Source organism: Eulemur rufifrons, chromosome 7 (genome assembly GCF_041146395.1).
Source record: "Eulemur rufifrons isolate Redbay chromosome 7, OSU_ERuf_1, whole genome shotgun sequence".
Taxonomy (NCBI): Eukaryota; Metazoa; Chordata; class Mammalia; order Primates; family Lemuridae; genus Eulemur; species Eulemur rufifrons.
In genome coordinates, this window is record NC_090989.1 from 11404850 (window position 1) to 11429240 (window position 24391).

The 24391-nt window shown below is 47.3% G+C and overlaps 1 protein-coding gene across 1 annotated transcript; it reads right to left on the reverse strand.

The window, feature by feature from the left end:
• Positions 1-1918: 1918 nt before the first annotated feature.
• Positions 1919-24128, reverse strand: IFNGR2 (interferon gamma receptor 2). The gene is made up of 7 exons (XM_069474991.1): positions 23923-24128; positions 16078-16210; positions 9926-10131; positions 7486-7631; positions 5368-5524; positions 4832-4989; positions 1919-2570 (listed from the first exon to the last, which is right to left on the reverse strand). Exons 1-7 carry the CDS (start codon positions 23999-24001, stop codon positions 2436-2438), a joined length of 1014 nt encoding a protein of 337 aa, XP_069331092.1. The 5' UTR covers positions 24002-24128; the 3' UTR covers positions 1919-2435.
• Positions 24129-24391: the final 263 nt, after the last annotated feature.

The window sequence follows — 24391 nt, forward strand, 5'->3', positions numbered from 1 at the left end:
CCTAACCAATGACCGCTTCATTGTATGGATCAGAGATCAGGAAACTCTGTAAACAGCCAGGTAGTAAACGCTTTAGGCTCTGTAGGGAACTGCTTAATTCTGCCTTCTAGTGCGAAAGCAGACATAGACAATATGTAAATAAATAAGCCTCCCTGGCTTCCAATAAAACTTTATGGACACTGAAATTTGAATTTCATGTAAGTTTCAGGTGTGACGAAATACTCTTGATTTTTTGTTTCCCGCTCTTACAAGATGTAAAAGTTATTCATAGCTCACAAGCTATACGAAAACAGGAAGTAGGTAGATTCAGCCAGCAGATTATGGCTTATGTCTTGTTATAGATGATTTATAAGATTGCTTCCAACTCAAAAATTTTATGATTTTGTACTGAACTTGACTAGAAATTAAAGTTCCAAGTTAGTATGAGTATTAATCCTGTTGAAAGTCATTTATTTTACAAAGTAGCACCAGGCATTTCCTTTTGGGAAATACTATTAAAAAGGGAGTGTCATACTTATTCAAATAATGCCTGTCCTTTCCCCCTGAGTAATAGCCCCAGGCCTACGGGGGACGTTTATTAAGAATGGGGAAGGGGGCCTGTAAAACTGGACCCCAAGGTGTTTCCACAGAGGCACAGACTGTTTGGATTCTTGGTAAACGCAGTTCAGCGTGTCAACCCCTCCCCTATAAGGGAATAACCGCTCTGTCCCATGAGAATCACCTGGGAATATCGCTGACCCTTAGGCTCTCAGTCTATCGCTGACTTAAACCCTGCTTTGAACCAACAGGGCTGCCTTTCTGGGCCTGAATCACAATGACCTCCTGCTCCAGGACACGAGCCGATTCCACCCAGATTCAGCCTTTTCAGCATCTGGTCCCCAAGGCCAGCCTGCTTGCCCCTGACAAGCTATAATAGATGAGCTTACTCTAACAGAATTGCTCTGTCCCCCTTCCTGCTGGGCTCAAATTCTCACCTGTTCTCTTTCTGCTATACACATACCCTCCAGTTCTAACTGGGCTTCATCCCATGGCCCAGCAAAGGAAGCTCTTCCACCTTAAATTTCCTAAATGATCCAAGGTAAGTCTTTCCCAATTTCTACCTACTAACTCTTCCTCCGAACCTTCCCAACTCGAGATGCACCAAATACACAAAATAGGTGCCTCACAAGGGACTTGCATGCGTGGCATAGGGGCCATGGGGGTGGGGGGGGGGGGTTGTCCTTTTAACTCTTGTCACCCTGGACGGCAGGGCACACAATGCTTAGCTGGAAAGTTAGCCAACTGCTTACCAGCAGTTACAGGGCCCCAGCAGAGGAGAAAGTGGCTCCATAAGCTAGTGCTAGAAGCTTCCTAAAGCTACATTTAGCATCTCCTCTTCCCATCGTCAGGATAAGACTGCCTGAAGGGCTTTTCCCTAAAGCAGGCTTATAGCTACTGGGTCGCTTTGTGTGGGAGATGGAATCCCATCCCATACACATCCATTTCCCACACGGTAAGAGTCATATAAATGGGTTTTAAATACACATCCTTTGCACAAAAGAGCCCACCGATCCTGGCACAGTCAGATGACTTGCACCCTCTGTGGGTGACACTGTCTATTAGCTCGTTCTCTTTATTGCCCCCAAACCCCTGGCTTGGTCAACACCGTGTGACTCGTCACATGTAAATGAAGTATTAATGCAGCTTCTGAAAATCCCCTCTATAACCTTTTGAGGAATCCAGTGACAGCTTAAGAAAGTTCTTGCTGAGTTCCCCAGCAGGCCTCAGGAGCTCCAGCAGGTGTTATTTAAGAGAACACAAGTTTACATAGGTAATTTTAAAAAGTTGAAACTACAGAAAATAGACCAAAATAAAGGTGAATTGTAGAAAAAAGACATCACAGGGACTTTTTAAAAAGTTTACAATCTTTTATTTCTAGCTTAAAAACAAAACTTAAATTACTAGGAAAATATTTACAGGATTAATCACATTTCAAGCCAGCGGACTGTACGTGAAGGGCTGCTCAGTGTCCTTCGCTGGGACAGGCTGGGACAGGTTTATGTGACCTGCCCGAGGTGCCGGGCTCATCTGCCAGAGTTGAGGAAAGGATCGGTTTCCTGACTGCTCATCTCAACCAATACTGAAAAAGATATCAGAGCTGTACCGTATCCATTTTGCTAAGAATAAATACATGCCTTTTTAGTGTTTAAGAGAAGCCTTAATTTTTCTAGGATATCTCCGTAGAATTGTATGATTTAGAAAATTCTTATTTTAAAGAAAAAGAAAACAAGCTTGTCTCCCCCATGAGACCTGCCATCTCTCACGAGGCCCTGAAGATGTTTTTGAGGCAGGAATGTGGAGCACCCGGTGTCTGAAACGCCCAGAAGGAATATTAGCAGCTTCACTGGCTCGACATCCTCTTCCCGGGAGCTGGCAGGCTGGACCAGTGCTTTGGTTCAAAGTGTCTGGACAACATCTTCTTGCTCCTTTTCTGGAAATATCACGATGGATACAGAGTCCCAGGCATCGTCCTTTGGTGAGCTGTTCTCATCCAAGGCCTCTAAGATGGGCTGAGCCGGGTCCTTTAAATACTTGACGGGGATGAAAACCAAAATTGCAGTTAGTTGATCAGTTCAACACACCAGACCTTTTCCTTTAGCTTTAGTTGGCATAGTTCCATTTTATCCAGGTGTAACTTTATACCGTATACCAATGACGCAACAACTTTTTTCTTTGTCTTCTTTCCACCAGTGAAATAACTTCTAATACCTGAACGCCCCTTCACCCCTCACCTCAGTAGTACCTTTAGTACTAATCCAAGGGCCAACCGCATTACCACGCCAAAAGCATGAAAGGGGAAAGCAAGTTCTTGCTTGGGGCCTTCAGTGCAGGCCTGTGGGTTTTCAGTCCTACACGTCCCTAAGGTAGTGTACAGCGAAGGGGGAAGTGGGAGCTCCCCTTCAGCTATGAGGGGACAAACGGGGAAAGTTCACAGCACTGTTCTTGGACCCCTCCTCCCCCGCTTGTTTCTACCTCATGCAACACACAACAGAGAGTATCTGGGGCCGGGGGCCTTAGGCGGTGCAGCCCCCTGGGGAGGCGGGAAGCCCAGGCCCGGAACATGAGGGGCTGTTTCTCTGCACTTAACTTTCCCATGTGCTCTGCCTGGCATTAGGCTTGGCCATAAGCTCGCAGAGTTACCAAGAACCTAGCGCCTAGTTCTTGGAAACGCTGCGAAACACAGAGCTACAGTAAGCTTACTACGGCCGACTAGAAGAGGAACCAAACCGAATCATGTGAACTTGTGAAACCTCAGAAGTTTAAGTGAAACATGATTCATGACGCTCATGTAACTTCAGAGACATTGGTAGGTATTTTCACACTTTGCTAGGAGAGTAAGTGCAAAGACTGTGTTTTATTACATTCATGCTCCGGAGGAACAACTTGTAAATTCATTCTCATTCCCAAGGGCCCAGCTGGTAGCTCTACCCTGAGAGAGAGGTTATTCACATTCTGAGACATTTGAAAGCTGCTATTTTGCGACAGTATCAACCAGAGAGGTTCTAGCAGGCAATTCAACACTTACATAATCCGTATAATACCTGTATTCTTTAAATAGATCATGACAAAGGGAGGAACAAGTGATTATAGTTCTTTCTAGAAGCATCACTATGTTTTTACAGACTTGGACCTTTATCTAACATATTCATTCTGGATGTAACAGAATGAGATTCTGTTTCCAATACCTTTACCTGGGTTTACTGAAGAATAATACAAAACCTCTAGAAGCAAATACTTTGAAATGTTCTTCTCAGCTAGCCTCTGATCCTAAGACTGTCCTGACCGCCACCTCAGAGCCTTAGGGGGCTTGGGCTGTGCAGGAAAACAAGGCTTTCCACAAGACCTGATCCATTTTTCCTTCTCAAGTCCTTCAGAAAGCTAATCACAGCCAGTGAGCACTCGGTGGGCAAGGCCTGGTGCTTACAGCTCTGGGCGTTTACTCTTCCCTGGAACCCTCCTAAGCGCACTGGCGGCCCCAGCACTCGTGTTCTTGCTTATCCTCTCTGCTGCCTTCTGGAAGGAGAAAGTCCAGCCCCCGTACCCTGCAGCCTGGCTTCACAGGGGGCATTCTCCAGGGGGAAGAGGACTAACTGCCTTGGAGAGGGACCCACTGCAGCCAATCTCCAGGCCAGGCCACCTTTTTAGCCAACCCCTTGCCATTCTTTTTAATAAAAATTTTAAACTGTGATAAAATACACATCACAAAATTTACTGTGTTAACTATTTTGAAGTGTACAGCTCAGTAACACCAAGTACACGCACACTATTGTGCAGCCAGCTCCGCCACCTCTGTCCCCAGAACTCTTTTCATCTTGCAAACTGAAACCCTGTCCCCACTAAACACAAGCTCCCTCTTCAAGCTGCCCCTTGGCCACCACCATTCTGCTGCCTGTCTCTATGAATCTGCCTGCTCTGGGGACCTCACTTGAGTGGAATCCGACAGCACTTGTGGTTTTGTGACCGGCTTACTTCACTTAGCATAATGTCCTCAAGGTTCACCCAGGTTGTGGCATGTGTCAGAATTTCCTTCCTTTTTAAGGCTGAGTAATATTCCATTGTATGGCTAGACCACATTTTGGGGATCCATTCATCTGTCAATGGATATTGGGGTTGCTTCTATCTTTTGACTCAATAATGCCACTAAGAGCATGGGTGTACTAATAACCCTGTACCATTTTTAACTGAAATCTCTGTGTCCACAGCTCTGTCCACTGCTGCACTCTTAGGGGCTGCCGGGGGCGGGGGCAGTGGAGCGCTGACGTGTCACCCATTCAGATGCCTGTGCACATACCTCTTCTATCTGTGACGGGATGCTGGGTGGAGTGTGGAACCAGTGTTTAACCAGACCTCTGTATTTCAGGACCAGGAAGAAACAGGCCCCTGCCAGGGCTAACAGCAACGAAAAGGTTCCCACAGAGATCAGGATGATTTGCTGAAGCTTGGTGGAGGCTAAAAAGACAATACGAAAGTGAACAAGATGCCACCCCACGCACGACGCAAACATCAGCTAATTTTCCATCGGCACTGCTTAAGGAGTGTTTCTGTCCCAGGAAAATGGACAACTCCCCCCGCCCCCGCCCAGTATGTTTAAGTTCATAGCTAGTAAGGGCGACCCTGTAATAAAATAGAGCAGGTGCTGGCTGCCTGGCAGCCTTCGCTACTACAGATCTCAGCACAAGCTCGTACCTGCAGCCAAGCGCTCTCTTCTCACCACCTCCCCGGGTCTCCCCGCCCTCCCAACTGCCACCTCAGAAGCTTTTCCCGATTCCACTATTTTAGGAGTCTTATTTTCCCAGCTCAGAAAGGACATAAGAAGGTATATTTCACCATCTGCTGTTGTTTTGTGGCAAGATATGTTGCTTAATTGCCCAGGTCTGATGATGTTTTTTGTCAAAAACAGCTGTGCCTCGACTCGTAAGCAGTATACTCTGAAGGGTTTTAAATCATCCAGCAAAATGGAGTTGCTCTTAAAAGGGCCTTTAACCTGTTTAAAAAAACACCACAACCACACTTGTAAGTCACCCGAATAGACACAGTCAAGCCACTTCTCCCTTTTCCACTGTTTGCTCAAATCCACAGTGACTGCCACAACCAAAGAGTAGCAAGATGCTGTTTTTAAAGAGTCACTGGCTTGCAGCCGACACGTGAGAATTGGCGAGCGTGTTAAGAAAGATGCCGATGGCTTCAGGGCTGTGTTTCTGGCTGTGAGGTCTCCGAGGGCCCATCGCAGCCCACTGGAATTTAGCAAATCCCAATTTCTAGGATGACATTTTCTCCTTTAAAATCAACATTTTGTGTTGCATGGTTAATCAGATCCAGATACCTCAAATTAGTCAACAAACAGAAAAAAATTAATCTAGGAAATAATGTTCCTTTTATTCCGAACCTTCTTCTAGTTCGAGCTGAAATGTGCTGGTTCCTGTACGAGAGGAAACTGCAGCCGGGGAAGCCGAGTGCCGAGGAGCTGAGCGAGCGCCAGGCGGCGGAAGCACAGTCTGGGCGCCTTCCTCGCCTTCAGCACAGGCTAAGTGAGGCTGGCTCCAGCGTCCTGGGGGCTGGGTCCTCCTGCACCGGGCGGCCCCGCCCGGCTCTAGGATGCCAATAGCAAGTCGCCCCCTGGGGGCCGATTCAGTGCAGTGAAGCGACAGACTCCATCATAAGAAAACAAAAGTATGGACTGGGGAAGGAACGCATAACCCGGTGCCCTCGGTCAGCAACCAACTAAAGGGTGGAGGAAAACGTGGCCAGAGCTTCCATCCTGTCGCCTGCATTTCCAGGACCATATCTGATCCCTACCAGAAGATGGACCCGGAAGAGGCGGCTGCCTCGCCCATCTGCATTCCCCCGGCTCGCTCTTGTCCAGCTGACCCAGATCTTGAGCTCTGATTTGGGGAAATGCTTATTTCCCTGTTCCCCAGATGCCAGGTCTGTCCTTCAGTGACTCGTGCCCTCCCCTGTTTCGGCTCACCATACAGAAAGGAAGAGAAAGTGGGAATATAAAGCATGTGGCAGGAAAATGTGGGTAAGAGCAGGGCCCTAGGCTGCTCTGCTCTGCCTGCTGCTGACCTGGGGCAAGTTGCCCAATGACTTGGTTTCTTTCCCTCTCTGTGAAACAGGTTGGTATAAAGATGAAATGAGATGAGGCATCTAAAATGCCGGCCCAGCACCAAACACAAACAAAGCTCTCCATAAACATAAGCTCTTGTTGTTATTAAAAATTACAATAATGTTGAATTCAGGAAATCAGACAGTTTACAAAGTTTTCCTGGGGTCACCCAAATATTTTCTGGAGGCCCCATAGTAACCGAAAAAGAATTACAGACAGCTGGGACCATTCGGCACTGGAGAGGATTCAAGACCATCTTTCTCGTACTGCCCAGGGCTGATCAGGCCCCTGTGACCTGACCCACCTTGTGAAGCCTGTCTCGTGGCTTGTGCTTCTGACTCATCTAGGCACCGCTATCTCCACACGTGCCACACCTCCTCCAACCTGCTGGGACCTCTCCCTGGCTGCTCCTCTCTCCTTCCCGTTTTCCCACCTATTTCACATAAGCTTGCTTTGCAAACTGTTGAAACGTTTGTATAGTTAAACTCCCAGACTGCACTAGCGGATACCTTGTTGCAGAAATGGGCCCAACAAAACCTCCTCCGAACTCCACCGTGTGGCAAAGGCATCACGAGCAAACGTACGAGCAAAGTCCGGACCCCAAACAACAGGAACGATGTGACATCAGAGAGGGGCCCTTCAGATCGATCTGGGGAGGGAAGTCTCAGCACAGTGGGTGGAAAAACAGGTCTTGCAGAGGAAGATTAGAACAGGCTCAGGGCTCAGCCTCTAAGGAGATACTGGCATACCCTGTTCTCCTTGCCCACGGTAAACTTTTCTTTCTTTTGCTAAACCAGAAATGCCAGAGACAAAATCAAAACAAAGAAATACGCTCTTGCCTGTTGGATTCCTGCTTTTTCCCAGTAATGGACGTAATATGAAAAAGAGGCCGTGGCAATATCGACATCAAAGGGAGGGGAGAAGCTGATGATGAGTGAGCCTTCTCCTGGGGTCAACCGAATGTTTTTTGGAGGCCCAACAGTAACTGAAAAAGAATGACAAACAGAAAACTATATATGTACATAGGGACACACACACACATACATACATAGATATAATACGATAGAATATATACAGTGTGGGTGTGTACACACACACACACACACACATATTTTTATATGCAATGGCACCTGTGCCCTCTGATCTCGCTTGTTCTGGTGGAGACGCTGAGTCCACACAATGCCCAGTGCAAAAGCAGGCCTGGGTCTCACCCACCACCAGCCAGAGTGACGTTCGCAGATTGGTGCTAGTGACAAAAAGCTTTTTCATTCAACCTACTCACAGAGGTGGGCACACTCGTTCTCCAGCTTCCCTTTCCCCAGCCAGGTGACAGGATCTGCAGAAGTACCTGCAGGGCCTGGTGCCAGGCACAGGACTCTCACCTCCACAGGATCATCCTCTGGGCACGTCCCTTACTGCTCGGGAGCATGGACACCAGCCACGCCTAGTCACTACACAGCTGAAAGGACAGTGCTCACAGACCCGCCCTTCTTAGGAAAGTCCCAGGCCTGGACTCGGATATCAACCTGATAAGCCTCTTCTCTAGAGGAGGAAGCAATGTGCCTTCTCTCCAAGCACGGAAGGAAGAACGGCTCAATGGAACAATGGAGAACCCACGGGGGCGGCTTCCGGGCATGCTCACTCAGAGCTGGACAACAGCCATGTAATGTTACCCCTATTTCTCAGATGAGGAAACTGGAGCCACAGGGACATTCCTTGCCCAGAGTGACACAGCCAGTTAATGGCAGGGTGGTCATAAACCCAGGCTGGTGTGATGCCACACCCGACTCCTCCAGCCACCATCTCATTCCTCCACCCAGTAAACCATCTTCTCGGTCACTGAATATAAGGCCACCAAAAGCAGGGACAGTGGTCGGTGTGATCTGAGAACACCACTGCCTCAAGCTTTACAAGCGGGGGCGGGAAAGCCCACCTAGCCAGTAACTAACCAAGAACATCACTGCTCGGCTCGTGTGGGACCCACTTTCACGACACATTCTGCTTCTGTTACCATCTCTCGTCCTCTAGGCAGTGGCAGTAACTATTGTTTCTTTCAGCTCACCTGGGTGCTGGTTCTCTACCTGAGGACAAGTGGCTTGTCCTCAGATCACCAGCCAGCAGGGACTGCCCTGTCTTCTGTTTCTGTCCCTCACAGCACCTAGCACAAACCACTGATTCTTTAAAAACGTTTTTATTACAGAAAATTTCAAACACATAGAAAGTAGAGAGAAGATCACAGCAAATGTTCATGTTCTCATCACTCAACTTAATCAGCCATCAACTCACGGCCAGTTTTGTTTCTTCTGTGCCCACACATCTTGTCCTTGCTCCTCCTGCTCTTTGGACTATCTCAATTATTTTGACTGACTCTCAGACATCACATCATTTCATCTGCAGATACTTCAGTATGTACCTTTAAAAGACAGGCTCCCTCTTTTTCCCCAATTTCTTTTTATTGTGGTAAAATATACTTAATACAAAAGTTACTATCTTAACCAGGACCACCCCTCCCTTTTAAAAACATAACCAAGATGCCATTATAACACCTAAAATGAACTAACCATTGCGCAATATTTCATCATGTATCTATACAGTGATCACGTTTCCTCAATTGCCTTATACTTTAGTTTGTTTGAATCAGGAACCAAGTAAGTTCCGTGTGCAGGAACCACAGACACTAAAGAGACAACTGGCACAGCCGACATGTGACAAATGAATCACTGAAGGAACAAATGTAGGAACCAGTATCTGAGGTCCTTCTGCCTCCTTCCAATATCTGGGGACACGTTTGTTCATTCAATCATTCGACAAATATTTACTGAATACCTACCACATGCCGGACTCTGTTCAAGGTTGAATGAAAGTCTTTCTTCAACATAAAAGAAGTTGCACCAGAACAGGTAAAGGTGATCAGTGAGGCCAGTATGCTAGCATCCTTCTAGTACAGAGGTGGGCAAACTTTCTCAGGAAAGGGCCAGAGTAAATTTAGGTTTTGCAGGCCCCAACAGTCCCTGCTGCAACTGCTCGACTCTACTGTTGCAGCATGAAAGCAGCCACAGACACACTAAAAGGTGAGCATAACCATGTTCCAATAAAACTTTATTTAGAAAAAACGGGTGGCGGGCCAGATTTGGCCTGCAGGCTGTAGTTTGCTGACCCCTGGTTTAGCAAGTCAGGCTCTCCTAGCATCAGCCTCCAAGGTCACTGTGTGCTCATTGAAGAGGCAAGTGAAGAAAGCCTGGAAAGTATAAAGGCAGGTTTATAATCAAGTTTTCTTACCGTTCAAATAGTGTTGAAACCAAGGCATTGTCACCCAGGCAGAATGGAGTTCTCCCAGCTCAGCTCGAAGGCGCAGAGCGATATTGAAATCCATCGGGAAGCCCTTGGAGAGGCCAGGCGCGGTGAAGTCGCACTCTGTCGCTGTGATCTGTGTACAGTTGACCCCTATGGACTCGGGGGTGACCTCAAACCACTCACTGGCAGTGCTGGGAAGGAAAACAGGATTGCAATTCACAGAATCCTCTCTTCTTCATATGTAACTGTTTCCTCAGAACTGATTTTTTTTAAAAAACAGATTTATTGAGACATAATTCACATACCATATCATTTTCCCATTTTTAAAGTGTACAATTCCATGGTTTTTAGTATATGCACAAGGTTATGCAACCATCACCACACCAATTTTAGAACATTTCCATCACCCCAAAAAGAAATCTGATATCTGGCCGGGCACGGTGGCTCATGACTGTAATCCAAGCACTTTGGGAGGCCAAGGTGGGAGGATCGCTTGAGCTCAGGAGTTTGAGACCGGCCTGAGCAAGGGTAAGACCCTGTCTCTACTAAAAACAGAAAAGTTAGCCGGGTGTGGTGTCACGCCTGTAGTCCTGGGCACTCGGGAGGCTGAGGCAGGAGGATCACTTGAGCCCAGGAGTTTGAGGTTGCTGGGAGCTATTATGACACCACTGCACTCTAGCCGGGGTGACAGAGCAAGACTCCGTCTCAAAAAAAAAAAAGAAAAAAAAGTCTGGTATGCATTAGCAGTCACTCCTCATTTTCTCTCAACCCTCTCTCCCTGCAAGTCCTAGGTAACCACTAATCAACTTTCTGTCTCAATAGATTTCCCTATTCTGAATGTAATCATACAATATGATCAGTCTTTTGTGGCTGGTTTCTTTCACTTAGCATGTTTTCAAAGTCCATCTATCTTGTAGCATATATCAGTACTTCATTCCTTTTTATGGCCAAATGATATTCCTTTTTTTTTTTTTTTTTTGAGACAGAGTCTCACTCTGTTGCCCAGGCTAGAGTGTGGTGGCGTCAGCCTCACTCACAGCAACCTCCAACTCCTGGCTCAAGCAATCCTCCCGCCTCAGCCTCCAGAGTAGCTGAGACTACAGGCATGCGCCACCATGCCTGGCTAATTTTTTCTATATATTTTTAGTTGTCCAGCTAGTTTCTTTCTATTTTTAGTAGAGATGGGGTCTCGCTCTTGCTCAGGCTAGTCTCAAACTCCTGAGCTCAAACGATCCACCCACCTCGGCCTCCCAGAGTGCTAGGATTACAGGCATGAGCCACCGTGCCCAGCCAATGATATTCCATTGTATGGACAAACCACATATTGTTTATCCATTGATTAGCTGGTGGACAGATGGATCATATTCACTTTTTGCCTATTATGAAGTTTTTGTGTGGATATATGTTTTCAGTTCTTTGGAGTATCTACCTAGGAGTGGAACTGCTGGGACACAGGGTAATTCTACCTTTAACTTTTTGAGGAACCGCCAAACTGTTTTCCAAAGTGGCTGAACCACTTTATATCCCCACCAGTAATGTATGAGGGTTCCAGTTTCTCTACATCCTCACCAACACTTGCTACTATCTTTTTTTTTTTTTTTTTTTTCTTTTTTTAGGGACAGGGTCTCTTGCCCAGGCTGGAGTGCAGTGGTGCAATCATAGCTCACTGCAGCCTTGAATACCTGGGCTCAAGTGATCGTCCTGCCTTGGCCTCCCAAGTAGCTGGGACTACAGGCGAGCACCACCCACCTGGCTATTTTTTTTATTTTTTATAGAGATGGGGTCTTGTTTTGTTGTCCAGGCTGGTCTCAAACTCTTGGCTTCAAGCAAGTCTCCCACCTCTGCCTCCCAAAGTGCTAGGATTATAGATGTGAGCCACCATGCCCAGACTATCTTTTTGATTGTAGCCATCCTAGTGTGTGTGCAGTAGTGTATCACTGTGGTTTTGATCTGCATTTCCCTATTGAATAATGATGTTGAACATCTTTTTATGTGCTTATCGGCCATTTGTATATCTTCTTTGGAGAACAGTCTAATTAAATCCTTTGCCTAATTTTGAACTGGGTTATTTGTCTTTTAATTGTTGAGTTGTAAGAGCTCTTTATATATTCTGGGTACAAGTCCCTTATCAGACATAAGATTTGCAAATACTTTCTCCCATTCTATCCCACAGCTGATTTTAATGCTTCAAGCTCAGTCTCTGCAGCCTATGTCTTAGGAATGAATGACAGTGTGTTAATGCAAACCCTATTCATGTTTCCTGCTAGTGAAGAGCTTGTTTTCACTCCATACCTGCCCATTTAAAGAGGGTTTGCCTCACCCATATGAAAACCCTGCCAAATACATGGCCACACATCCTGTGTAAGTAGCAGTACCTTTCCTAGAGTCCCAATGTCACACCCGTACATGGGACTCTAGTCCCCAGCTCTGACCTCTGTCCTTGTCCTAGGTGACAGACTTCAGAGAATCGAAGGAGGTGGCTGGTGGGAGCCTGACAGGGGCAGTGGGCAGTGTCTCATCTAGGATAGCAACTTTGGCCCAGAAAACAAGGCCCGGGGGACAGAGAAGATGAGGCTAAGGAGCCTTCCCTGCCCCGAGGCCACCAGCTTCCACACACCACACTTTTCTAACTGTACCTCTGACCCTGACTGCGCTGTGCCTGCCTTCAAAGTGGCAAGTGATAAGTCCCAAGGTGAAAGCCACTTCGCGATGGGGGCCACATGCACACAGCACCCAGCCCCAGGCTCACAGACCCCAATGGGGAGAGGGACCCCAGACCACAGGCCCTTCCTCTGGGTGAGGCACACTCCGGAAGGGGCAAGTGATTGCTTTATCGGGTATAAAGATACTTAAAGATACTCTAACCTCCTCCCTGCCTCACCCTGACAGCAAGGTGAGTGGCTCCTCCTCGAGGGCAGTGCAGACCCTGCTCACTGACACCCGTGCCACTGCCGTTGCTCACTCTGTCCCTGAGAGATGGAACACCGGCTGGGCACCTGTGCTACTCAAGAGCTATGTCCAGCCTCTGCTAGGTCACTTGCAAAAATGTTAAGTTTGTCCCCTTTGACCCAGCAACTACTCTTCTAGAAATGTAAGGCAATAAACAGAGATGACTCACGTACCACAATGTGACTTATGAGTCACAAGCTGTCAGCTATCTATGCCCATGAGCGGGGAAAAGTTAAATACAGCACATGTAATACTTCATATAATAAAATATACAACACAAAGAGTACACAGAAATAATTATATGAAAAAAACTCACACACTTAAGTATGTTAAGTTAAAAAGAAAAAAAAAAAGAGGAGGTAGAACCCAAAAGCGTGACTCCATTTTGGTTTGGTTTCCACACTCACACACACACACACTCACATTTTCTTTCTTTCTTTTAGAGACAGGGTCTTGCTATGTTGCCCAGGCTGGACTCAAAATCCTTGGCTCAAGTGATGCTCCCGCCTCAGTCTCCCGAGTAGCAGGGACTGCAGGCACTCGCCACTGCGCCTGCCTCACACACACATTTCCAAACAAGTGCGTGCATTTAGGAAAAAAAGGTCTAGCGATAAATACACTAAAATGAGATGACAGATTATTTTGGGGAGTGTAGAATAATAGGTTATTTTAATTTTATACTAATTTTTTTTGGTTTTCTAGATTTTCTATAAAGAACATGGATTGCTGTTAAAATCAGAAAAAAATCAAACTAAAAAAATGTTTCGGGAAGACGGGGTTGGGCAGGGCTGAGAGTGTGTGCGACCCAGAAGGGGTCCTGCGTCTGACTGCCTGCATTTTCAAGGAAGACCAAAAATCATCTTTTTTTTTTTTTTTTTAAGGTGAAAACTCCAGATTTCTTAATGTTGGCAACTAATTAAAACAAATTATGTACTGGGAGCCAAACCACCACCATCTGCAACCCCTGATTTAAACTTTAAATTCTCCCACAAAGTGTCCCAGGTAATTTGGCTTTGTTACTGTGACCGTCAAAAAAACAAAGGTACCTCCACTTATAATTATAGCACTGCTTTATCGTAGACAAAAAGGACTGAAATTTAAGTCTTGCAGGGCTCAAAATTAATACAAAGTCCCAAACATGTAAAAGTATCTAAAAACAAAACAAAAACAAAGGCCCTCTGCCATCATCAAATCTACAATTGGAAAACAAAAGAAAATTGGCCTCTCTTTTAGTTTTTAGTGACCTCCTCAACTTTTTCTAACAGGGACAGTCATTCACATGTACCGCAATCTCTGTTTCTTTTATTAAAACCACACTCTATCCCTGAAAAAATATCTACAAAATGCTTCCTGTAAACAAGACAAAGTGAAACAGGTTAGTTGATGATACGAAACTCTGTCAAAGTTTTTTTTGTGTGTGTGTTTAGCATTACTGGTAGTTATCATTTGTCAAAGGCTTTAAAAAAAATTCAATGAAGTTTTTTCTAGTGTTTAGAGGCACCTCCTCTGTCAACCCACAAACGTACTTCCCTGGTGAAGGCTCAGGAATGCTAAGCCTATAATGCAGCTCTCAGGGCTAAGTCAATACATCAGCTGTGACTTCTTCCACCGAAAGTTTCTTGTTTAGCTCTAGGACATTACTTCTACTGATGCTGAGAATAAGGCCAACTTCATGGCACGTGACCTGTCCAGTCACACCAGGCCCTACTCTTAGAAGGGTGCTTAGTTTGATGCTCTGTGGTCCCCATTTGAAAATACTTCATCCTGTTTGAACAAGGGATCCCACGTATTCATTTTGCACCGGGCTCTGCAAACTGTGCAGACACAGTTTTGGAATAATTTGTCCTAGCAAATTATTCCATTTGTCATAAGTAATTTCATGCTGGTAATTTATAATTACTGGTGATTTATAGTTATCGTGACAGTGGACCTTGAAAAATGAATAAGAGGGAGGCCGAGGAGGGAGGATCACTTGAGGCCAGGAGTTTGAGACCAGCCTGGGCAACACAGCAAGAGCCCATTTCTACAAAAAATTAAATAAATAAATAAATAAAATGAATAAGATGTTATCTGGAAACCCACTCTTTTAATAAATCACTGCCTATAATTTTTCCACATTATCTTTCTATTCTTGATCATTAAAGACATTCCAAATTTTAGACAGTTGCAGCTTCTACCAGATGACATATAATTATCTTTTTTAGTGGCTGCCTATTGGTCAGTGTGCAAGCATAAGTTAGCATGCCACAATTTGCCATTTTCCTACTGATGGATATCACACTTCAGTGATTCTAGTTTTTGTGTCTTTTCTTTCTGACGGGGGGGGGGGGGGGGCCTGGAGTGTCCGTTTAGGATAAAGTAATGCGGACATCTGCCTGACTCTTCAGAGCGGAGCAGAGTTACTTCCCGAAAAAGGCCGTGCTGATCCCTCCCGCGCCCAGCTGTGAGGAGCGACTGTCCGCCAACCCCATTCTCACCAGCACTGAGCGCGTCGTTTCTTTACATGTTGTTTATTTAGTAGTATAAAGTGACTTAGCCAATAATTTTACCTTTATCTTTGATTAACCTATTTAGCAAGGTAAACAAATAACTGAGGATTTGGACTCTGCCTGCCTTCTTCCTATGTGGGTTTAGGCGGAAATCAAGTGGGGGCCGACTCCAAAAAAGCTTGGCAAGGAGGCGAGAGATGGAACGAGGGGCCAGGATGACGCACAGAATGGAAAACCAGCGGAGAGACTGAGCATTCACCGTGATTAACTGAATACATTTCTGATCAGGCCGTATTTGGTGCATAAGGTTAAATAAATCAGATGTTTGTTTACACTTCAAGAAGATGAAGACTAAACATTGCCCTTCCATGACCAGAATGAAGCCTTTTTTTTCTTTTCTTTTTTTTTTTTTTTAACAACACTTCTCCTGAAACCAGTGAAAGAATAAACTTTCACCAAAGCTAGAAGCTGTGTGGTTAGACAGCAGAGTTCGCTGACTGTCATGTTGTTTAAGTCTTTGGATGAGTGGGAGGTTGTGAAATCTCTGTCCCGGAGAGACAGAGAAATACCAGAGAAATACCTGCTTCCCACGGGTTTGGTGACAACCCCGAGAAGGGCAGGCACCAGCAGCTGGCCCTGGGGTTCCCTGCGGCTCCCCCACAGCTGCCAGCAAGGCCCCAACAGCGATGCCCAGCTTACTATTTAAACTGCACCCGGTAGACCACCGGCCGCGCGCTGCCGCTCAGGACCACGGGCTGCCAGCTCAGCACCTGCTCGGCGTTGTACAGGCGCATCCTCGGGTGTTGGGGCGCAGGCAGCTGGGAAAGAGGGTCTTGAGAGGGATTGAGAATAAGAGAAGGTGGGGAGAGAGAGAGAAAGAGAGAGAGAGAGTCCAAAAGAGAAAAATCAATGGCAGAAATATTTAAATGCACATCACCAATGTCATTTGTACCACGCAGTTTTTGTCAAAGTGCAGAAATGGTATTACCTGTTCTCTCTGGGCATACGCCACTCCCAGCCCCACCTTTGACTACAAAGATGGCCCTACTGGCATAGTCAGTAGAAAGAAAAGAGGTGCCTGGAGTGGCCTTTTCACCTGCAGGTTCCAGTTACGATCTGATCCTGGGCCCTGGGGTCTGGCCGGACTGGGATCCCAGTCCCACCCCCAGTGAGTGAGTTTGACTCCGGGTGGGTTACTTAAGCTGTCCAAGTCTCAGTTTCCACTTCAGGATTAAGGGATCAATAACAGTAAACCCACAGGACTGTGGTGAAGGTTAAACTAGTGAATAGGTGACATTAGCCCCAGGTTTGGTCCCAAGGGAGTGTTTGGTGAGCCCCTACAGACACACGTGCACACACGCCAACACCCCACATCAGGTATGCAAAGCCCAAGGGGCGCATGGGAAGAGCACTGTCTTCTGGGCACCACCAGAGTTGCTGTGTTTCTCAAAGACGCCCCAGCATCACAATCACTGGGGTATGGGCTAAAATGCAGATTCCCAGGCCGTGGGCCAGACCAGGAAATCTACATTTTAAACGAGCTTTCCAGCTGATTCTTATGCACATTACAGTTTGAGAACTATAAATAATGAAATAACATACTCCCCAGGGAACACCACCAATATCAGAACCCTCTCTTTGGAGTGACCTGGAAGAAAGAAACAAGCCCAAGCCCCTCACAAGCAGATACTTCACGGAGGGGGGCCTCCCCTCCACAAAGAAAACACAACGAGGTTAACACTTTCTCTGAATGAAAGATTAATGAGAAATGCCCCAAAGGTGGAAAGAAAGGTTCGAAAAACATGCTGTTCCAGAATTCAAAGCAGGAAATTCAAATCACACATTTTCAGTAAATGTGTCATCAAAGAGCAGTGCCCAGACCAGCCTACAGCCTGGTCCCCAGCTCTTCCTCTGAAAGACGCATCACCAAGAGTCTGTAGCCACTTACAGATGTGCCCCCTCTCCACACCTGCAAGCTCTGGCCGGCCTTCATTCAGGCAGCTGACACTTGCCTCGATTCCTAGCAGGCCACACGATAACCTGGCGAAAGGCAGACAGGCAAAGTGGGGTGGTGGAGGCAGGCCCGTCTCACGGGGTGGGGAACCTGCGGCCTTGGGGCCACACGTGGCGTTCTGTGATCCTTGACTGCAGCCTTTTGACTGAATCCAAATTTTATAAAACGAATCCTTTTAATAAAGGGATTTGTTCTGTGAAGTTTGGATTCGGTTGAGAGACCGAGAGACTGCAGTCGGGGATCTGGAGGGCCACATGGGGCCTTGAGGCCACAGATTCCCCACCCCTTACAGGGAGGGCTGTGTAGCGCCCCACGGGGTGAGTGCCTGTCAAAGACTCTCAGAGACCTCCTTTCACTGCCTGTGTTAGGTTCCTATGGCTGCTGTAACACATCACCACCTAGAACCCAGGGCTAGCCGGGCACAGTGGTGCACACCTGTAGACCCAGCTACTTGGGAGGCCGAGGCAGGAGGATCACTTGTGCCTAGGAGCTGGAGGCTGTAGTGTGCTGATTGCACCTGTGAATAGTCACTGCACTTTAGCCTGGGCAAACCAGCAAGATCCTGTTTCTACAAAAAAAAAAACAACCCAGATTTATTATCTTACAGTTCGGAAAGTCAGAAGTTTGCAACAGGTCTCACTGGCTAAAGTCAAGTTGTCTGCAGGGCTGTGGTCCTTCTGGGGCCTCCAGGGGAGAATTCATTTCCTGGCCTTTTCCAACTTGCAGAGGCCACTCCCATTCTGTGGCTCAGGGACCCTCCTCCAATCCAGCAAGGTCTGCTGCCTCCTTCTCCTTTCTCCGGAGCTGCCCTTTCTGCCGCCCTCTCCCATCTCAGGACCTTTAACTTACTCACATCTGCAGTGTCCCTTGTGTCACATCAGGTAACACATTCTCGGGTTCCAGGGATTAGGCTGTGGACACTTTAGAGGACCGTCACTCTGCCCAGTGCACTGGTCCTTCACCATCTCCTATCTTTGGGGAGGAACCAGCAGGAACATTCTCGCCCTCCGGCCCTTCTTCTCCTGGCACCTGCATCTCTGCAGTCTAAACACTCAACCCCTAGGGTGACAAGGAAGGGCTTCCACCCCCACCAACAGACGGAACAGCAAAAAGGCATCCCTGTAACAGTGGGAGCTCCCAGACCAGCCTTCCACTTTCTTCAACTTCCACTGTACTGCGGTGTGAGAGGACCCACAGAATCCAGCTCTGCCTTCTGTCTGAGTCTCTTGTGACCTTACCGCACCTTTACAGAAGGAAAGGACTGCAGGCACCTCGAGGAAGTGCGAGGACTGACAATTCCTTAAAAAGCGCCCTGTAAAACCGCCCTCTTCACGTCTCAGAAGGCCTGTCCTAGAACAGCCTCCTTGTCTTTGTTCCAAGCCACGTCCCTCCTTGTTCCTGGGAAGTGCCCCTGGGGCAGGAAGGAGGGATAAAGGGGCTATGGCTGAGAGCTGCAGGGTTCACGCAGGTCACAGCTCGCTCGGCTTCTCACCGCCAATGGCCGATGAGCCACTGCCCCACTGTTGGTATATTTCCAAAGTTTGCTGTGCTGAGCATGAATTATGAATTATGAATTTTAAAATATGAGGTTTTTAAAAATTATTGTAATTAACATAACGTACTTGCTGATTCTTCTTGCCTGTTGAGAAACCTCTTGGATAATGTAACACATCTGTAACTGCTTTTAATAAACTGAAAAAGATTTCTTGCAGTCCAAGAACTTATTGGTATGTTCTCTCACAAAATTTACCCTAGGCTGGGCATGGTGGCTCATGCCTATAATTCTAGCACTTTGGGAGGGCGAGGCAGGAGGATTGCTTGAGGCCAGGAGTTTGAGATCAGCTTGGGCAACATAGTGAGACCACCATCTCTACAAAAAAACAACAAACAAAAAATTAGCCAGGCATAGTGGCACCCACCTGTAGTCCCAGCTACTCCAGAGGCTGAGGCAGGAGGATTGTTTGAGCCCAGAAGTTTGAGGTTACAGTGAGTTATGATGACGCCACTACACTCCTGCCTGGGCGACAGGGCGAGATTCTATCTCAAAAAACACAAAAATAAAAACAAAAAAACCCAAAGAAACAAAAACCTCTCACCCTAGTGCCAATTTAAAAAACCAGGATTATTGAACTGGATTAATAGATTACTTCTCTGATCCACAAGACTTATACATTAGATAGCAATTATTCCTATTACTGAGAAGCAACACTTAATAGAAGAAAATACGAGTTCCTTGAGGGGGCTTTTTAAGTAATTCAACTGTCAAAATTTCATTTCCAAAAAACTCTGTTTAGGAAACCAAGGGACAAAGCAAGAAGAGAAATAACTACACTTTCTAACATATAAACATGATTTGATCAGTCTCCATATGTATCAGAGTCCCAAGTGCCATATTTAATTCAGAAATCTGTCATTTCACCAAACTTCTAGAATACCATCTGTTTGTATACTACCTGGCTCTTTACAGAAAAAGTTTGCCCATCCCTGGCTTAGAGGACAGAGTTCAGACCTGAATAGGCTGAAAAACCCTTCCTGATCTTGTGTCAAACAGATTAATCACTATCACTCTCTAAAATGCCTTAAAGTCTACCCTGTTCTCTTCTGGATCTACATAATTTTGCATCTTTTATTTCTTCTTCTTTTTCAATCTGACAAACTCCTATTCATGATTCAAAACCCAGCTCAGTTTGTTCCTCCTTTATCAAACTTTCCTCAAGTCTTCCCAGCAAGTAGTGTTATATAAGTTTTTTCATATTTGTATTATAGTACTTTTTATTATAGCACATAGTGTATGTGTATCTATTATAGCACATATTGTAATGCAATTACTGTATTTGTTCTTCTGACAACGTCCCTGTTTTCTACATTGATTGTCTTAATCATTTTTATATGCTCAGTGCCTAACCCTAGTAGCATTTAACAACTACTAGTTGAAGTGATGGGTGAACAAACACCGCCTTCTTGACTCAACCTGCCTGTCACCTCTGACCCACCTTGATCCAGGTGTTTAAGACTTTATACAGGTCGGGTGCAGTGGCTCACACCTGTAATCCTAGCACTCCGGGAAGCCAAGGCGGGAGGATCCCTCGAGGCCAGGAGTTCGAGACCAGCCTGAGCAAGAGTGAGACCCTCGTCTCTACTAAAAATAGAAAGAAATTAACCGGACAACTAAAAATATATAGAAAAAATTAGCTGGGCATAGTGGCGCATGCCTGTAGTCTCAGCTACTCGGGAGGCTGAGGCAGTAGGATCGCTTGAGCCCAGGAGTTTCAGGTTGCTGTGAGCTAGGCTGACGCCACGGCACTCTAGCCAGGGCAAAAGAGTGAGACTCTGTCTCAAAAAAAAAAAAAAAAAAAGACTCTGTACATATTTAAGAATTGGATATCCTATATCTTAACGGCATAGTCTGGTTAACACACATCACACATAGGTAATAAAATTAAATCAAATTAAATCAGATTAACATTAAATTAATCATTTAATCTAGACAACTGAGGACTGACCCTTCAGGATTTTTCTGTGTGGGGGGCATTATGATGAAAACCAATTAGACGAGTATCAATGATCCCACCTCCAACACCCTGCAGATGAGAAGTAAAAAAAACATTTCCTGATTCCTCAGCCATAACCAGGAAGTTGCTCTCTTCAGGAAATGCTAAACATCAAGTTATTTATCTAGATCATTTGTCTCTTTCTACAAAGAATGGTTTTGCCTTTTTGGGAGTAAAACGGGGATATTACCTATGTCAAAAGAATGCTTGAGAAAATTAACAAAGATAATGTATATGAAGTGCTTAGCACCTTGTCTGACCGAGAGTAGTGGCTCAACAAGGGGTAGCTATGATTATCATTTATAAAGTTAGCCAAAAGCATTCTAGCCACATGATCCTTTCAATTGCTGAGATTAAGGATAAACAGGAGTTTACCTATTGTACTTTCATTTGCAATGGTTTTTATATTGTCAGAGATTTACTGTCTTTCTTAGTGGTCTTTAAGCATAGCAGCTTCAGCTGTGGCACAGTACACATCCAATCCACTGGAAAAGTAAGCAGCAGCTGCTACAGTTACAAATAGAAGCCTTAATTCTTCAATACTCAGGTAATTAAGTAACTAAAGAGTCAGTTGACTTACTGCACTTTTGAGCTGCTGATTACGTTTTCTATCTAGAGCAAATGGCCACACTTAACAAAGCATTGCTACAAATTGTGTCCAGTTCAATATTTTACATAAGCTCTCCTTACAATAACTCTAAGGGGTAGATATTGTAAGTCTCCTTTTTAAAAATTTGTTTCCAATATTCTTTTTCCCCCCTCTGACCATAAAAGCAGTTTCATGGTTACTGAAGGACACTTGTAAATTACGGAAAAGTGTGGAAACTTTTCTACTATCCCTTTAGCATATAACCATTATTAATATCGTCACTTTGGACACTGCTGGGGGTGGGGAAGAAAAAAGAATAAAATTTCAAAAAAAGAAAAAATATTTTCATTTTGTGTTTTGACTTAAAAAGGGTTTATCTTTTCTTTTCTTTTTTTTTTTTTTTTTTTTTTGGAGACAGGGTCTTGCTCTTTTGCCCTGGCTAGAGTGCCATGGTATCAGCCTAGCTCATAGCAACCTCAAACTCCTGGGCTCAAGCGATCTTCTGCCCCAGCCTCCTGGGTAGCTGGGACTACAGGCATGTGCCACCATACCGGGCTAATTTTTTCTATATATTTTTAGTTGTCCAGCTAATTTCTTTCTATTTTTTAGTAGAGGCAGGGTCTCGCTCTTGCTCAGGTTGGTCTTGAACTCCTGACCTCCAGCGATCCTCCCACCTCCGCCTCCCAGGGTGCTAGGATTATAGGCAAGCCACCGCGAAAAGGGTTTATCTTCAAAATAACCCAGTTAGGTTTTTTTTTTTTTTTAACTGCTTAGCATGAAAATTTTCAAAGAGCTGCAAAAATAGAGATTAGTATAAAGCCCTACTACTTGTCAAAGGATCTGTGGATCCAGTTTATGTCCAGTGCATCAGGAAGACCAAAACTTTTGGCGAATACAACAAAACTTAATCGTTAGAAAGATGGACATGCACCTGGATGCTATAGCAATGTCTCAACCTCTGGACCCACCACAGGAGAGTTACAAACAGTTCACAGACCGACCACCACTAGTCAGTGCCACACTGACCCGAAGCCTTACCACCTGCCGGCCACACAGCTCCGGCAATCTCCAAATTTCACCCGGAGCAGGCCTAGGGAGGGGCACACATAGGTTGCTCAAGACTTGAAGCTGGCGAGTCGCAGAGTCAGGATTCAATCTCATTTATTTGACTCCCAAGCAAAAACCGCTAATCATAAAAGGAACAAATCCCTAACACCACATTACTACTACTTCAAATGGGAAGAAACTTCTAACTTCTTGAGACTACGTAAGTGCCATTCAACCTATGATACTAGTCTGTCCATGGGAAAGAACCCGGCGCAACACAAACATACAGAGGCACTTCTATCTACATCTTCCTCCTTCCCCTCTTTTCTCTTAGTTTTTATGTTTGGCTTCTAAGTGTGGTCAGTTGGTGCCGAAATGAGAAGGAGGCAGAGCCCAGGGAAGGGGCTGTCTGGGTGGGGGCAGGGCTAGGATAAAAGCCTGGGTCAGCTGACACCCATCGCCCCCAACTAAAGGGACCCGGCCATTTCTTGGTGCTGCCCCGAATGCTGCTCCCCATGTATATGATTTGGGGAGCTATCCGGATTTCATATCCAGTATCAAACATGCCAAGAGAAGGTTTGAGTGCGGTCACATGTCCACGACGAAGGGAGGTCTCGGCCCCGTGGCTGCAGGACCTAGTCCAGCTTCTAGCTCAGCCACGGGGGTGGGCACCCAGGCAGGGGGCAAGTTCGGGATGGCGGGGTGAGCAATCTGTGGCCAGCAGAGAGGGCCCCCTCCCAAGCCCTGGATTCGAATTTTTCTTTGTTCATTTTGAAAAAGTAGGAGACTCGAGCCTCACTGTTTCCCCGCACGGATGGCGCGGGTAGGGGGTGGGTAAGAGGGGCGACAGTGTGTCCCGCTTCACGACGGCGCACTGTGAGTGTCCCCTTCCTGGGAGGGGTGTCCTCGGGGCCGGGCGCCGGGAGGGGTGAAGGCCGTCGCGCCGCTCCCTCCTGTGCTCCAGCTCCTAGACAGAGACTGCTGGAATTCCCCGCCGCGCACCCCACGCCCGCTGCGGGCTCGCTCCCCGCGGGACCCGTCGGCTCCCGCAACCCCGAGGACCTCCACCCGGTCGGGGCACCAGACGGACCCCCAGGCGATCGGGGAACCCCGTGGACCCCCCACCTGGTCGGGGCACCTCGCGGACCCCACGCGATCAGGGAGCCTCGCGGACCCCCACCCGATCGGAGCACCCCGCGGACCCCCACCCGATCGGAGCACCCCGCGGACCCCCACCCGATCGGAGCACCCCGCGGACCCCCACCCGATCGGAGCACCCCGCGGACCCCATCCGCCACGGCAGCGCCTTCCTCCGGCCTTTGGGGGCTCCAGGCCCGCCTTACCTGGAGGGGGCGCCGCGGCGCAGAACAGCAGCAGCGGCAGCCACAGAAGGGGCCACCGCGGCGGCGGCGGCTGCTGCATGGCCCCCCCCGGGCGCGCGGCGCGGCAGGCTCCGCGGCGGCTCAGGGCGCGGCCCGGCCGCTGCCTGGGGTCCCCCAAGCCGCTCGCGTCGCCGCCTCGGCCGCCATGGCGAGCGCGGGGCGCGCAGGGCCCGCCTCTTCCCGAGCAGCTGCGGCGCGTCCAGGCGGAGGGGAGCCAGCGCGGCCGCCCTCGCCCAGGCCCGCCCCGCCCGCAGAGCCGCCCCCGCGCCGCCCCCGCGGGACTTTCCCCTCTCCCGGAGGCCCCGGCTCCTCCCGGACCGCGGCGCCCAGCGCAGCCGGGACCCGGCCTCTGCGCCGGCCCAGCCCGGGCCCCACCGAGGCCGGTCTCCCCCAGCGCAGAGCGGGCGGCCGAGCCTGGCACAGAGGAGGG

Excerpts from the sequence above, each read along its gene's own strand:
- IFNGR2 (XM_069474991.1), bottom strand. The coding sequence starts at position 24,001 with ATGCAGCAGCCGCCGCCGCCGCGGTGGCCCCTTCTGTGGCTGCCGCTG. Across the intron at positions 10,132-16,077 it reads TACCGGGTGCAGTTTAAATA|CACTGCCAGTGAGTGGTTTG; the intron begins GTAAGCTGGGCA and ends TTTCCTTCCCAG. Across the intron at positions 4,990-5,367 it reads CCACAAAACAACAGCAGATG|CCTCCACCAAGCTTCAGCAA; the intron begins GTGAAATATACC and ends TTGTCTTTTTAG.